This window comes from Eumetopias jubatus, unplaced genomic scaffold (genome assembly GCF_037043125.1).
Source record: "Eumetopias jubatus isolate StellerSeaLion01/CBP00866 unplaced genomic scaffold, mEumJub1_p1.0 scaffold_1, whole genome shotgun sequence".
Taxonomy (NCBI): Eukaryota; Metazoa; Chordata; class Mammalia; order Carnivora; family Otariidae; genus Eumetopias; species Eumetopias jubatus.
In genome coordinates, this window is record NW_028274807.1 from 201,208,653 (window position 1) to 201,222,190 (window position 13,538).

The following is a 13,538-nucleotide window of genomic DNA, read 5'->3' on the forward strand; positions in this document are numbered from 1 at the left end:
CAAGGTATTTCTGTGCAGGCAGTAAGCCCTCTAGCCTGCCCTTTCCTGCCTTTTATGAACCTCTGTGTGATGTCACGTATCAAGAGAGAAGTGATCCACAGGGGTTGGCTTGGCAGAAAACTCTTAGTGTAAAAGGCGACAAAGCGAGTACACAGGAAACTGTTAAAGAACATTCTAAATATATCTGATTAATGGCTAACACTGGTCCAGTTTAAATTCTCAGGTAATTAAACCACACTTGATGCATAAAGTAGCACATAACGTTTGCCGAGACAGCCACTGTTCAGGACCTCTCCTACCTCAGACCGTGTATGTCACATTGAAGAGTCTTTAGCCAGGTTTTTAATCCCTTTTCTGCCACCTGATAGTTGTGTAGCCTTAAAGAGGCTTTTTTTTTTCTTCCCACTTTTTGTTTGGAAATAACTATGGTTTGGCTCAATGGGTTAAACGTCTGACTTCAGCTCAGGTTATGATCCTGGGGTCTTTGGATTTAGCCCTACATAGGGCTTCTGCTTAGTGGGGAATCTGCATCTCCCTCTGCTCCTCCCCCATGCTCATGCTCACTTGCTCGCTCTCTCAAATAAATAAAATCTTTTAAAAAAATAAAATAACCATAGGGCGCCTGGGTGGCTCAGATGGTTAAGCGTCTGCCTTCGGCTCAGGTCATGATCCCGGGGTCCTGGGATCGAGCCCCGCATCGGGCTCCCTGCTCAGCGGGGAGCCTGCTTCTCCCTCTGCCTCTCTCTCTCTCATGAATAAATAAATAAAATCTTTAAAAAAAAATTAAAATAACTATAGTTCACAGAAGTTGCAGAACTTGATATCACAGAACAATCCTGTGGACTGTTCACCAGTTTCCTCCAATGGTAACGTCTTATTTTTAAGTAGTCTATTATTTCTTATTCTGTTTTCTCCTTTATGATCTTGTTAATTCCATAGACTTTTGTTATGCTTTCAGTGTTGTTTGTAGTGATTTTAGGATGCATCCTTGAGTTGTTGCAGTTTAATCCCAAGTGTTCTTACCACTTCTTCAGTAATGGGAGAACCTTACTGCTTTTCCTTGTCCACTGCTTCTCACTTCCTTTCTCCACTGCAGTGTTTTCTTTGATGAAATAGGTTACTTTCCTCCTGTTCCAAGAACTCTTGAGAACTTCTTTCTGTGCAGGCCTACTGGCAATGACTTCTCTGTTGTTTCTCTTAAAACGTCTTGATTTCACCTTCCTGTTTGAAGTATATTTTCAGTGGGTACAGAATTCAAGGTTGGCGGTTATTTTCTTTCAGTATTTAAAAAAAGTCCCATTCCATTGTCCACTGTAACTATTAGTAAACCAACTGTAAGCCTTATTGTGCCATTGGAGGTGATTAAGGATGCTGTGCCCCCCTCCCCTTTTTGGATACTTTTCAGATTATCTTTTTGGTTTTAGTACTCTGTAGTGTACCTTGTTAAGATTTTTGTTGTTGCATTTTCTCTCCTTGGGTTTTGCTAAGCTTGAAACATTGATCTGTTTCATCTGTTTTCGGACATTGTCACCCATTACCTTGTTGAATACAGTTCACACTTGAACAACGCAGGGGTTAGAGGCACCAACCCTCCCCACAGTCGAAAACCAGCCTATAACTTCGCCTCCTCAAAAACTGAACTAATAGCCTGCTGATCACCAGAAGACTTATTGATAATATAAACAGTTAAGACATATGTTGTACATTACATATATATCATATACTGTATTCTTAAATAAAGTAGGCTAGAGAAAAGAAAATGTTAAGAAAATCATAAGGAAGAGAAAAGACACGTATAAGTGGGCTTTCACAGCTCAAACTCTTGTTCTCCAAGTGTCCTCTGTGTTGCTTCTACCTCATTTTCTGTCCGCTTCTGTGATGCCATCTACAGAAATGTTATGCCTTTTGCCTGTTTCTCATGTCTCTTGTGCTTGGTTGCGGGGTTTTCTTTTTTTTGTTTTTTGTTTTTTTTTTCTCTCTGATACAGTTTGAGTATTTTCTATATCTTTCAGTTCATTAGGCAAATCTGCTTTTAAACCTAATCTTGGAGTTACTATTTCAGTTATAATGTATTTTAATCATAATTTCAATCAGGTGTATATTGATCCTTATATAAATTCTAAATATATTGAAATTCTCTTTTTATCCATATTTTCCTACATTTTCTTATACATAGTGAGTGATTTTAACATATTTTAATGTTCTTGCCTGCTAAGTCCAATGTCTGTGCCATCTGTGGATCTGCTGTTTTGATTAAATGCCAGATATGTATAAAAATTTAGATTCTCTGAATAGGAAGAAAAAAGTATTATATATACATAAAACTTAGATGCCCCAGGTGATGATGTAGTCCATCTATACGATTCAGCCTTCCTTTGTGGTGTTGACAAACCTGAGAAAGGGTGAGGGCAGAGGTGAAGCTAGATGGCAGTTTGGTCCTTCTCCTCCAGGACCACCCCTGATCCTTGGCTGTGACTCTGCAGAACTTACGATTGGGATTTTGAAGGAGTCTTTATCACTTCAAAAGGGAGTTTACAGGAATTTCTGTCTTTCCTTGAACCCGACTCTGCATCTTCAAAATTTCCCATGTGTCTGAGATGGTGACCAGCTTGTATTTGAAGTCCCCCCACATCTCTGCCAGCATCAGTTCATCCAGAGCCATGAGTTGCAACAGTTCTTCGTTATACACTGGACACAAATCTCTCATCACACATATGATTTGCAAATATTTTCTCACAGTGTGTGAGCTGTGTTCTCACCTTCTTGATGGGGTCTTTTGAAGCAGAGATGTTTTTCATTTTGATGAAGTTCAACCTCTTAATCTTCCCTTTTGTCACTTAGGCTTTTGATGTCACATCTAAGAAATCTTTTACTTCACCCCCAAGATCATTTAGATTTACTCCTGTTTTTTTCTTCTCAGAATTTTTTTTTTCCCCCTAGAGAGGGAGCACACGAGTGGGAGAGGCAGAAGGAGGGAATGAATCTTAAGCAGGTTCCATGCTTAGCACAGAGCCCAGTGCGGGGCTTGATCTCATGACCCTGAGATTATGACCTAAGGTGAAACCAAGAGTCAGATGCTTAACCAACTGAGCCACCCAGGTGTTCCTCTTCTCAGAACTTTTTTAATGTTAGCTCTTAGCTTTAGATCTTTGACCTGCTGAGTTAATTTTTATATATGATATGAGATAGGGTCCAGATTCATTGTTTTGCCTTTGGATATCCAGTTGTCATGGCATCAGCTATTGCCTCACCCACCAGCACCTTTTAAACTTTATTATAGAACTCTTAGAATATATACAGAAATAGAATTGTATAATGACTCTGTGTGTATCCACCACCAGCTTTGGTTTTCAACACCTTGCCAGTCTTGTTTCATTCATTCCTATTTACTTTTGGCCTGTTGGTGACCCCCTATGGACTTAGGGCTTCTTTCTTAGGTTGAGTCTGTGACTTCTTGATCTCATGTCTTTGCCTTTTTCTGGTTTTATACTAAATTAACTGGACTATATCCTTCAGTAACAGGTGTAGGAATTAAACTTTTTTTTTTTTAAGATTTTATTTATTTGAGAGAGAGAGCACAAGCAGGGAAGAGGGGCAGAGGGAGAGGGAGAAGCACATTCTCTGCTGAGCAGGGAGCCCAACTCAGGGCTCCATCCCAGGACCCTGAAATCATGACCTGAGCCAAAGGCAGGTGCTTAACCAACTGAGCCACCCAGGAGCCCCGGAAGTAAACTTTTTGAGTCCTTGATTTCAGATATGTCTTTACCCTATGCCTACCCTTAATTCATTTAACTTGATGTACTTGAAATTCTAAATTGAAATGTGTTATCCCTCGGAATTGGAAGGTATTTTACCATTGTTTTCATAAACCTAGTTTTGTTTGTGAGAAAAGTCTGTTGCAGTCTGAATTTTTGTTTGTAATCTACTTTTTTATTTCTTTGTCTGGAAACTGCTGTAGGATTTCACTGTTTCATGGTCTTAAATTTCCAGAGTTGTCCCTTGCTGTGTATTTTTTCAGTTTTTATTTTCTTGTTACTTGGTGGTCCTTTCTGTTTCAAAACTCTTGATCTTCAGTTTTGAGAGGAAATAGTTTGGTGTGTTGGTGTAGTAGTACATGGGGATGTTTCCAACTGCCTGTATAATTCTAAAAAAAATAGAACATTTTCTGCCAAAGCCATCAGAGTTATACAGGTTCTATTCTCTTAGAAATAGATCTGGGAACTGATAACATGAGTCTTCTCCGAGGGTGGGGTTACTGGTGGCAAGACGGTAACATGTGAAGGGAGACCCATTTCTTGTGTGATGCGTCCTTATAAACTTCTGATTTTATGTTGTGCTGCATTTCTTGTTCAGAAATACAAATTGCATAACACTATACAATGATAGCAGGCTTAGGATCATGTAATCTTTTTTTTTTTTAAGATTTTATTTATTTATTTGAGAATGAGAGACAGAGCACACGAGAGGGAAGAGGGTCAGAGGGAGAAGCAGACTCCCTGCTGAGCAGGGAGCCCGATGTGGGACTTGATCCCGGGACTCCAGGATCATGACCTGAGCCGAAGGCAGTCGCTTAACCAACTGAGCTACCCAGGTGCCCCAGGATCATGTAATCTTTATTTAAACTTGATCTATAGCTCAAAATGTGATTAGGGAGGCAAACACTTCATGAACAACTGTAGATTCGTTCATAAAACCTGCTCATTGTCACCTTTTGCTTATACTTCTGCATCTTCCTATAGATGGATCTCTATGGTATAAAACTGTATTTCTAACTATAAAAGAGTGAAAAATAAGACTCTCATTTAAGTGTTGTCTATTAAGTTAGCTCCCCAAAACCTATGTTAAATGTCTCTTGCGTGTTAGCTCCTTCTAGATTCTCTCTGAAACAGAGATCAGTAAGACAGCTGCTCCATGTTACTTCTCACTTGTGTGGAAGAAAGATGAGTATATAAATTCAGCAGATATAACAAAAGTGAATGCAGAATGGTGTTGGGAGTTTGTTGGCGCAGCTCTTGGATGGTGTCCGGGGAAAGTGGGATTGACCCCTGGCCAGGTACAGGTAGTCACGGTGAAATACGGGCCTTTCATCTTCTCTGTGTAATGTGGTACCTTCCTCTGTGTGCTGCTGAGTAGGCAAGAAGTGTGAATAGGGCTCATCATCCTGTGGCAGGCGAGTAGCACATTCTTCCAGAATAACTCCTTGTCCTGTACTATATTTGTTTCTCTTGCTCCAGATCCTATCCTCAAACGTAGAGGTGGAATATTGTTCACCCCCTCCTTTCCACAGCCAGTGCCACTCACTAGAGAGAAAGCAGAGGCTTTACATCTGAATGTTGGGTGTGGGGGGACGCCACTGCTTAGCTGAACCTGGACAGTTCCTGAGGATGGAAGTATAGTGAGGGGAGGCATAGAGTAGAGGGGTGAGGGTGCGGGTTAAGTGGGTGGCAGATGGGGAGGTGTACCCCAGGTTACTTGTGTCCTCTTTGCCAGGGTCCTGATTAAACTGCCCCTTCCTGGTGGGCTCTTTTTGAGAGGAGTAGTTTACCATGGGAGGGTTTTGTGGGGTTTTTTTTTTTAACCCTTTAAAAGGGTTATTTATACCTATAAGGACCAGAAATTCAGCAACAGTTATTTTAAATGGAAGTAAATGTTTGGCAGAGACATACAAAGGAGGCATCTAGGGCACCATTCTTAATTCTGTAATCCCTACTTTGAATAGCAACTTAAGCATTTTGTTGCTCTTTTTTATTTATTTAGTTTTTCAAAGATTTTATTTATTTGGCAGAGAGAGATACAATGAGAGAGGGAACACAAGCAGGGGGAGTGGGAGAGGGAGAAGCAGGCTTCCCGCTGAGCAGGGAGCCCGATGCGGGGCTCGATCCCAGGACCCTGGGATCATGACCTGAGCCGAAGGCAGACACTTAACGACTTAGCCACCCAGGTGCCCAAGATTTTATTTATTTATTTGGCAGAGAGAGACACAGTGAGAGAGGGAACACAAGTAGGGGGAGTGGGAGAGGAAGAGGCAGGCTTCCCGCGGAGCAGGGAGCCCGATGCAGGGCTTGATCCCAGGACCCCGGGATCATGACCCGAGCCGAAGGCAGACTCTTAACGACTGAGCCACCCGGGCGCCCCTTGTTGCTCTATTTTAAACAAATGTTTACCTAAATAATTTGAATGATCTTTTACACTTAGCATCTGGCTGCTGTGGAGGAGAGAAAGATCAAGTCTCTGGTGGCCCTCTTGGTTGAGACACAAATGAAGAAATTGGAGATCAAACTTCGACATTTTGAGGAACTGGAAACTATCATGGACAGAGAGAAGGAGGCTGTAAGTATAAAGGGATGTTTATGGTGGCTTTCTAACCATTAAATGCTGACCACCGTTGATAAACTACAAGTCAGATAAAATGAATGGTAGCCTACTCTGTTGGTCCTTTCTACTCTGTTTGCTTTGACCTTTCAAAGGGATTATCAGTCATTGATGTTAAACAGAAGGAACTCTGTTCTCATTCTAAAACTAATGATTTAAACTTCCAAGTTTACACCGCTCAGCTTTCCAGATGCATGATGGTATAAAATTCTTCCTTCTACAAAAGTTAGATCTTAGACTTCTTTTATGTCCTACTTGTTACCACTAAAGTAGAATTCATATAGATCCATTGTCTGATTCAAGAATTTTCTTTATTTCCTGTCTTCTTCAATACAAATATCAGAAAGTAGGAGTTAATCTTCTCTTGAGTTAGGAGCCTTGTTTCTCTGACCCCTTTTAACCAAACCCTCCTCTGGTCCAACCTTGGACTCAGTCTTCCTCCCCTTCCCTGCACGGTGGAGGGCAGGTGGAGCTAGGCCCTTTCTGAGCTCCTAAGCGGCACGGGTTGGGACAGACACTTGTGAGAGAAGGATGTGGCCCAAACAGGGTCAAGAGAATTATGAAGAAGGCCAAAACTGAGGAAGGAAGCAATGAAAAGTAAGAAACACAGAGGCAGGGGAACAGTTGATCATTCAAGGTAATTTTTGGGGAAGTTTGTTTTAATGAGTTGACTAGAAGAGAGATTGGTAACTTTTTTTTTTTAAGGTTTTATTTATTTGAGAGAGAGAGCACAAACAGAGGGTAGGGACAGAGGGAGAGGGAGAAGCAGGCTCCCCACTGAGCAGGGAGCCCGATGTGGGGCTCAATCCCAGGACCCTGGGACCATGACCCAAGCCAAGGGCAGACACTTAACCAACTAAGCCACTCAGGCGCCCCAGGAATTGGTAACTTTCTAAGCAATGGACTAAATTTGAGGATTTAGTTAGGACTTGTGCTCTCTGATTATTTTGGCTGTTTTATCTATATATGAGATACTGGTATCTAAGTGGTAGAACCTTAAATTATCCCAGAGGAGTTCTAATTTTAAGGACCTTTTTGTATTTATTTAGCTATTTCTTTTTTTTTTTTTTTTTTTAAAGATTTTCTTTATTTATTCATGAGAGACAGAGGGAGAGAGAGAGAGAGAGAGAAGCAGGCTCCCAAGGAGCAGGAAGCCCGATGCGGGACTCGATCCCAAGACCCTGGGATCATGACCTGAGCCGAAGGCAGATGCTTAACCATCTGAGCCACCCAGGCGCCCCTATTTAGCTATTTCTTGGTGGTCAGTCCAGTCACATCCTCTGGCAGATTCCTCAGGATGGGTAGCCCAGTAACTATCACACAAACAGCCCATTTTCATTCTGTCCTGAGACCAGCTCTGCCACTCGGTTGGCATTCTGGCCCTAGAGGACAGCAAGACTGCTTCAGTAGCTCTCTACCCACATCCTTCCCCATCCCACCCCCAGTTCCCTGACCTTGTAAGCATGTCTGCCATCACTGGCCCTCTCCTGCCCTGGGAGCTGCTGGCCACCCCAGTCTCCTCTCCATCACCCTCTGTGTACTAGCCACAACATGCCCCATGCAGGCTTCCCTCTGGCTTTGTTCTCTGTGCTACCTGTGTGCATTCTGCTCCTCTGCCAGCAAGGCCCTCTTCCCCAGCCCTGCATCCCTCAGCCCTGCCCCTCCGGGTGACCTGTCCCCCCCATCTGCTGCCCCGGCAGCCTGACAGAGCACCCACACTGTGTTGTAGTTGCTGGTTCCTGTGTCCATCTCCCATACTGGGGTATAGGCCCTTTGAGCACAGAATTGATTGAGTGTCCTTATTAACACAGAACTGGCACATTGGGGGCTCTTGTTTCAGTGACTGTTGAATGCATGTATGCCAGCATCAGTGTTGGAAGCTAGAGAAGTAGAAAAGGAAGTCTGCCCTTTTAGTTGAATGGGGAAGACAGTCCGGTAAACAAACGATGGCACAGTGTGTTCAGTGCTCCTCTGGGAGCAGAGAGGAGGCATACCTGGATGACGGGGAGAGGGAGAATTACTTCTGCGAGGTGAGCCGGAGCTTTGGGGAATGACTATTTGTGTTTATCTTATCCTCATAAGCTGCCCTTTTGTCAGGTATGGATGTTTTTAGTGGACTTGGAGTAACAGGGTTATAATATAGTGGATTCTTGGCACATGCAGGATTCACATGATGATTGGGTCATATCCACTGGCAACCAGGTGCCCTGCTGTCATTCCTAAAGCAGCACTGATGGATGAGCCTGGAAGACTGGCAGGACTCTGGGCACTGAGAGAACAATGTCTGGATTCTCAAGGGGCTTTTTTTCACCCCTAACTCACTTTCTCTTCAGAGGTTGAACCTGGGGATCCCCATTCTTTGAAATCCCTAATGAAACTGTCACCTAGATCAGCACTGCCCTCTGCCCCTCCCCAGTTTTCACCCTGAGTCCCGGACACCCAGTGGCTGAGTGTAATGGCTGCACTTCTCTTAGCCCTTCAGAATTTCCCTTGTGCTGTGGATTTGTAACAATTACTATCTCAAATTACAGAACTGTACTGTGGTTTTCTTATTTGAATCTTTTTTTGTTGTTACGGTAAATTCTAATCAGAGCACATAAGACATTTTAGAGGCTAGTCTCTGAATAAAACAGCACAACTGAAATTATTGGGAACACATTTCTGCTGACACTCTCCACCACATCAGGTTGCTCTGCTCACATCCTTGGGTGGTCAGCCTGCCTTCTCTCAGTCAGCATCTGGCGCAGGAAAATCCCTTGTATGGGATAGTCCCGAGCCCTAGCCACTGACTGTCAGTAGTAACACAGCTGTGTTAGTTATGGAAACTAACTATGTGCTGTGGAAAAAAATGACCCCAAAGCTTAGTGACTGAAAACAGAAAACCAGGTCTCCCGTGGTTTCTGGGAGTTGGGAGCCAGGCACCTTGGCTGGGCGGGTCAGGCGCCGGGCCTTGTGAGGTTGCAGGCTTCCTAGGTTCGGCAGGGCTGGGGCTCCCACCTCCTAACTTACTCCTGGGGTTGTTGGCAGGGGCTTCAGCTCCTACTGCACGAGCCTTCCCAGGGTGCCGTTCGTGAAGGGCCTCCCCCAGGGTGAGTGATTAAAAAGAGCAAGAACGTGAACGAGCACCCAGAATGGAAGCCACACTGTCGCTTGTAAACTAAACTTGGAAGTCTCCATTCCTTCACTTTGCTGTGTTCTTGCAGTCACCCAGACCAACTCTGGTTCTGGGACCAGGTTCGGGGAGGCGGAAGGTGTAAATACCAGGAAGTGGGAGTGTGGAGGGCAGCTTGGAGGCGCACTCTCAGAACCAGAGAGTCCTGTGAAATTCATGTTGTGCACAGTGACGGCATAACCTCTTTTCCCCACTAGGCCCTGCTATCCTCTCCTTCCCTGTGGGCAGGCAAAGCCACGGCTGCTTTCCTAACCAGTGATTTCCGCATGGGACTGTTGTGGGAGTTAAATGAAAGAAGTGTGGCGTGTGCCCGGCACAGTGCCTTGAATACGTAGTAGATGTTCAGTAAATATTTACATGCCTCCCTTTCTTTAGGCACACTAGTAACCAGTGACTGTATATTAAATTCTCAAAATTTTAAACCTTTGTTGACTTTACAAACATTTATTGGACCAGTCACTGTGCTAAACCACTTTATATGGATTTTTCTCATTTAATGTCTCAAAACCTATATGAGGAAGCCATTAGTAAGAAGATACTGATTGCTTTGAATCTTCTTGGACAAGAATCCAGCAGTCATGCTGGATGGGCACATAAGGCCGTATCTTTGTTCACCCGTCTTACGGACGGACAGACTGGAGCTTGGACAGGGTACATCATGCACCTCCGATCACAGTTCATAAGAGACAGAGCCAAGTGTCAAACCTGCGTCTGTTCAGCTCTGTAACACTTTATAGTCTATAAAGAAATGAGCCATTCTCATCTCATTATAACCAAGAGACTCTGAGATATGTAGGGTTTTATCCTCCATTACAACTTAAGAAAGTTGAGACTAGAAGGTCCAGGTCAGCCAGGAGCAGAGCCTTGTAGTTACCACCTGGTGCTCCTCTGCCTACCACATTGCCTCAATTCAACTTTATTTTTTATTTTTTAAAAATTTTGTTTATTTGAGAGAGAACATGAGCTGGTGGGGGGAGGGGCAGAGGCAGAAGGAGAAGCACACTCCCCGCTGAGCAGGGAGCCCGTTGCAGGACTCTATCCCAGGACCTTGGGATCATGACCTGAACCGAGGGCAGACGCTTAACGACTGAGCCACCCAGCGCCCCTGCCTCGGCTCACTTTAAGGTGTACTTCTTTACCTACAAGTAATAGCTCCAGGACATACTTTTTTTTGAATTAAACCTTTGTTTTTATTTATGTAGCAGTAGATGTCAAAATCTTTCCTTAGACTTTAAGAAGCAGATATGGGAGCAACTAGGTGGCTCAGCTGGTTAAGCATCCGACTTCTGATCTCAGCTCAGGTCTTGATCTCAGGGTTGTGAGTTCAAGCCCCATGTTGGGCTCCACACTGGGTGTAGAGCCTACTTTAAAAAAAGAATCAGATATGAACTTTCTTTTTTTCTCTAATGACTTAAAATCAGTTCTCTTGAGTCTTTAAGTATGTAGTAATTAAGAACAAAGGATATAAATGTTAATCTTTTATAGATATGCATACAGTTATAATTAGAGCTCAGTAGATATTGTTACAGCTATCTCATGAAGTGCTGGTATTGGAGGAAGGCAGTTGTGAAATGTACAGAGCCCATCGAGGAAATGACATGAAAAAAGTATTGACTCTAGTTCAGGTGAGGATGCTGAGCTTGTGCTGGGTTCATAACTCAGAGGGTCTGCCCACCTGAGCAGCCTTCCATGCCAGGTGGATAGCACACATCAGTCAAGAGAGCAGGTTTCAGACATGGGTTATGTTGGGCACTGGAGCCACCTGGAGAGAACTGGGGGGTGTGGGCCCTGTCTAAAGCATTCTCATTTGGATTAAAAAAATAATAATTTGATGCCCATGAGAATGGTTCTATGAGCTGATCTGGTAGACTAAATGCTCTCTGAATTTCTGCAGGTCATTTGGCTAGGTGTAGAGATTGAATACATTCCGTAAAGAGAGACATTGTGGGAATCCCAGACCCAGTCCTCAAGGAGGTTAGAGGAGGGTGAGTGAGACTTTGAGACGTAGAGACACTACCTACTGCGAGGTGATGGGGCAGTGGAAATCCAGAGGAGAAGGGTTAGCTGAGATTATCAAGGAAATCTTCCTAGTGGAGGAGGGACTGATCTGAGCTATTAAAAAGGCCTAAATCCAGAACGTGAAGAGAAGGACATGATTTCAGAGGAGACTGAAGAGTCAGCCTGCCCAGAGCTGATGGCTTTTGCTGCATAGGTGATATAAGATGAAGGTCATTTGCTCATTCCACGGATACTTACTAAGCACCTACTTTGTTCTAGGTATGCGTATGGTACTGGGGATACAGTGGTGAGTAAAACCCAACCACACTCTTTGCCTTGGTAGAGCTTGAAATAATTAGGGTGTTAGGAGATGTTCTGTGCTCTGTGTGTATGCATACACAACTGTATGTTAGAGGCTGCGGAGGGGCGATGGGGAGGGGCAAGGGAGAGATTGCACTTTGCGGCGGTGCGGTCTGAGTAGGCCTTATTGAGAAACTGACAGTCGCGTGCTTCTAAGGCCTAGAAACAGTTCAGAGACTCGGAGGCAGGAGCATTTTTGGGAACTGAAGAGTAGGTGGTTGGGCTGGAGCACAAATGAGGAGGAGGTGAGAGGATAAAGTCAGAGAGTTGGTGACCTAATCGTGGAAGTCCCTGTAAGCCATCCAGAGGCTTTTCATTTTACTCTGATTAAAGTGTGGATAAAACTACAGAGCCTGTTTTATGCATTCCATAAAGATAGAGACAAATGCAGAGGGCTGGCATGATCTTCCTTAGAGTTTTGCAGGGATCTGTGTGCCGGCTGTGTTGTAGAGAGGAAATGACAAAGCAAGATTCGGAAAGGGGAGACCCTGGTGGCAAGGCTGTTAAAGTAGCCCACATGAGATGATCGTGGCCTGGACCAGGGCAGTGGCTGGGCAAGCAAAGAGAAATGGTCAAGTTCTGGATAATAGGATCTCATCACACACAGGATGTAGGTTTAGGAAAGTTTGTTGTACTTTATGACAAATTAGGGAAGAAAGAACAAAGAGCCAGAACGTGAATTTCATACTGCCCCAGGAGAAGCACATTGCATGTGGCGTTCTGGGTATTTGGGGTAATGCATCTCTGTGCTGCCTGTCCTGTAACGGAACCTGTTGTTAGACGTGCACCATTAGATTAGGGGTAGTTTTAGCTGAGATGAACAGAGCTGTACTCAGTTGTAGGTTTAGTTCCGAATCAGAAACACCTGACCTCAGGAGGCAGGCACAAGGCAACAGGACAGAGTGACCAGTCACCACAGTGTGCAGCTGCCCCTTGGGTTTCGCCTCCAGAAGCACACAGGGAAACCACAGGATGCAGTTGGGGGGTGTTCTCTTCTCCACAGGTGTAAGAAGGAATGATGGGTCTGTTTGGGACTTGGTTTTTTGTAAATGGATGTCTGGTCACCGACACCAAACATTTCAAAAGAAGGTGTGTGATTATTTACTTAGTTCTGAGGCCAAGTAGTCAGAGGCTTCAAGTCTCAGATGATATTTCAGCCCTGGCCGTGTGGATGGACTGGTGAGGCCCCCACCTTTTACTCTTTCCCACCCTCCTCCCTGCTCTGAGCCCATGAAGCTGGAAGAAGAGCTCTGTGTGAGCTTGGGCTGCACTTTGCAGCTGGGTCTGCGTCTGGTGTTTTGGTGCAGAAAAGTGTTCTGTTGTGCTCTGGTTCCACTTGTATCCGGCCGTCTGATGCATGCAGAGTGTAGCAGTGAGCGGGGAGAGGAAGACAGAGTTTGAATGTGGCGGAGGAATGTGTCTTCTGAGCAGGCCTACAGGCCACTTTGTGTGAGACCGGCTGCCCTTGAGCCAGACTGGAGCCATGAGAGAAAATGGGCAGATTCATTAACATTCTGTGTCCACGAATGTACATGCATTGTTCGCTTTAGCTGTGGGACTTTGGGACTTTGTCCACAGTTCTAGGAAATGGAGAACGGAGAGGAGAAAATCAAGCTATCTATAGCATGTGACTTAC

The 13,538-nt window shown here is 44.3% G+C and overlaps 1 protein-coding gene across 3 annotated transcripts in view; it reads left to right on the forward strand.

Annotated features, from left to right (window-relative positions):
- Nucleotides 1-13,538, forward strand: part of SMARCC1 (SWI/SNF related BAF chromatin remodeling complex subunit C1) — a 174,715-nt gene that overhangs the window by 139,984 nt on the left and 21,193 nt on the right. For all 3 annotated transcript variants that reach the window (XM_028095898.2, XM_028095899.2, XM_028095900.2), the window contains exon 25: nt 6,196-6,330. In XM_028095898.2, coding sequence (XP_027951699.1) covers nt 6,196-6,330 — 135 coding nt within the window. The remainder of the gene's footprint in view (nt 1-6,195; nt 6,331-13,538) is intronic.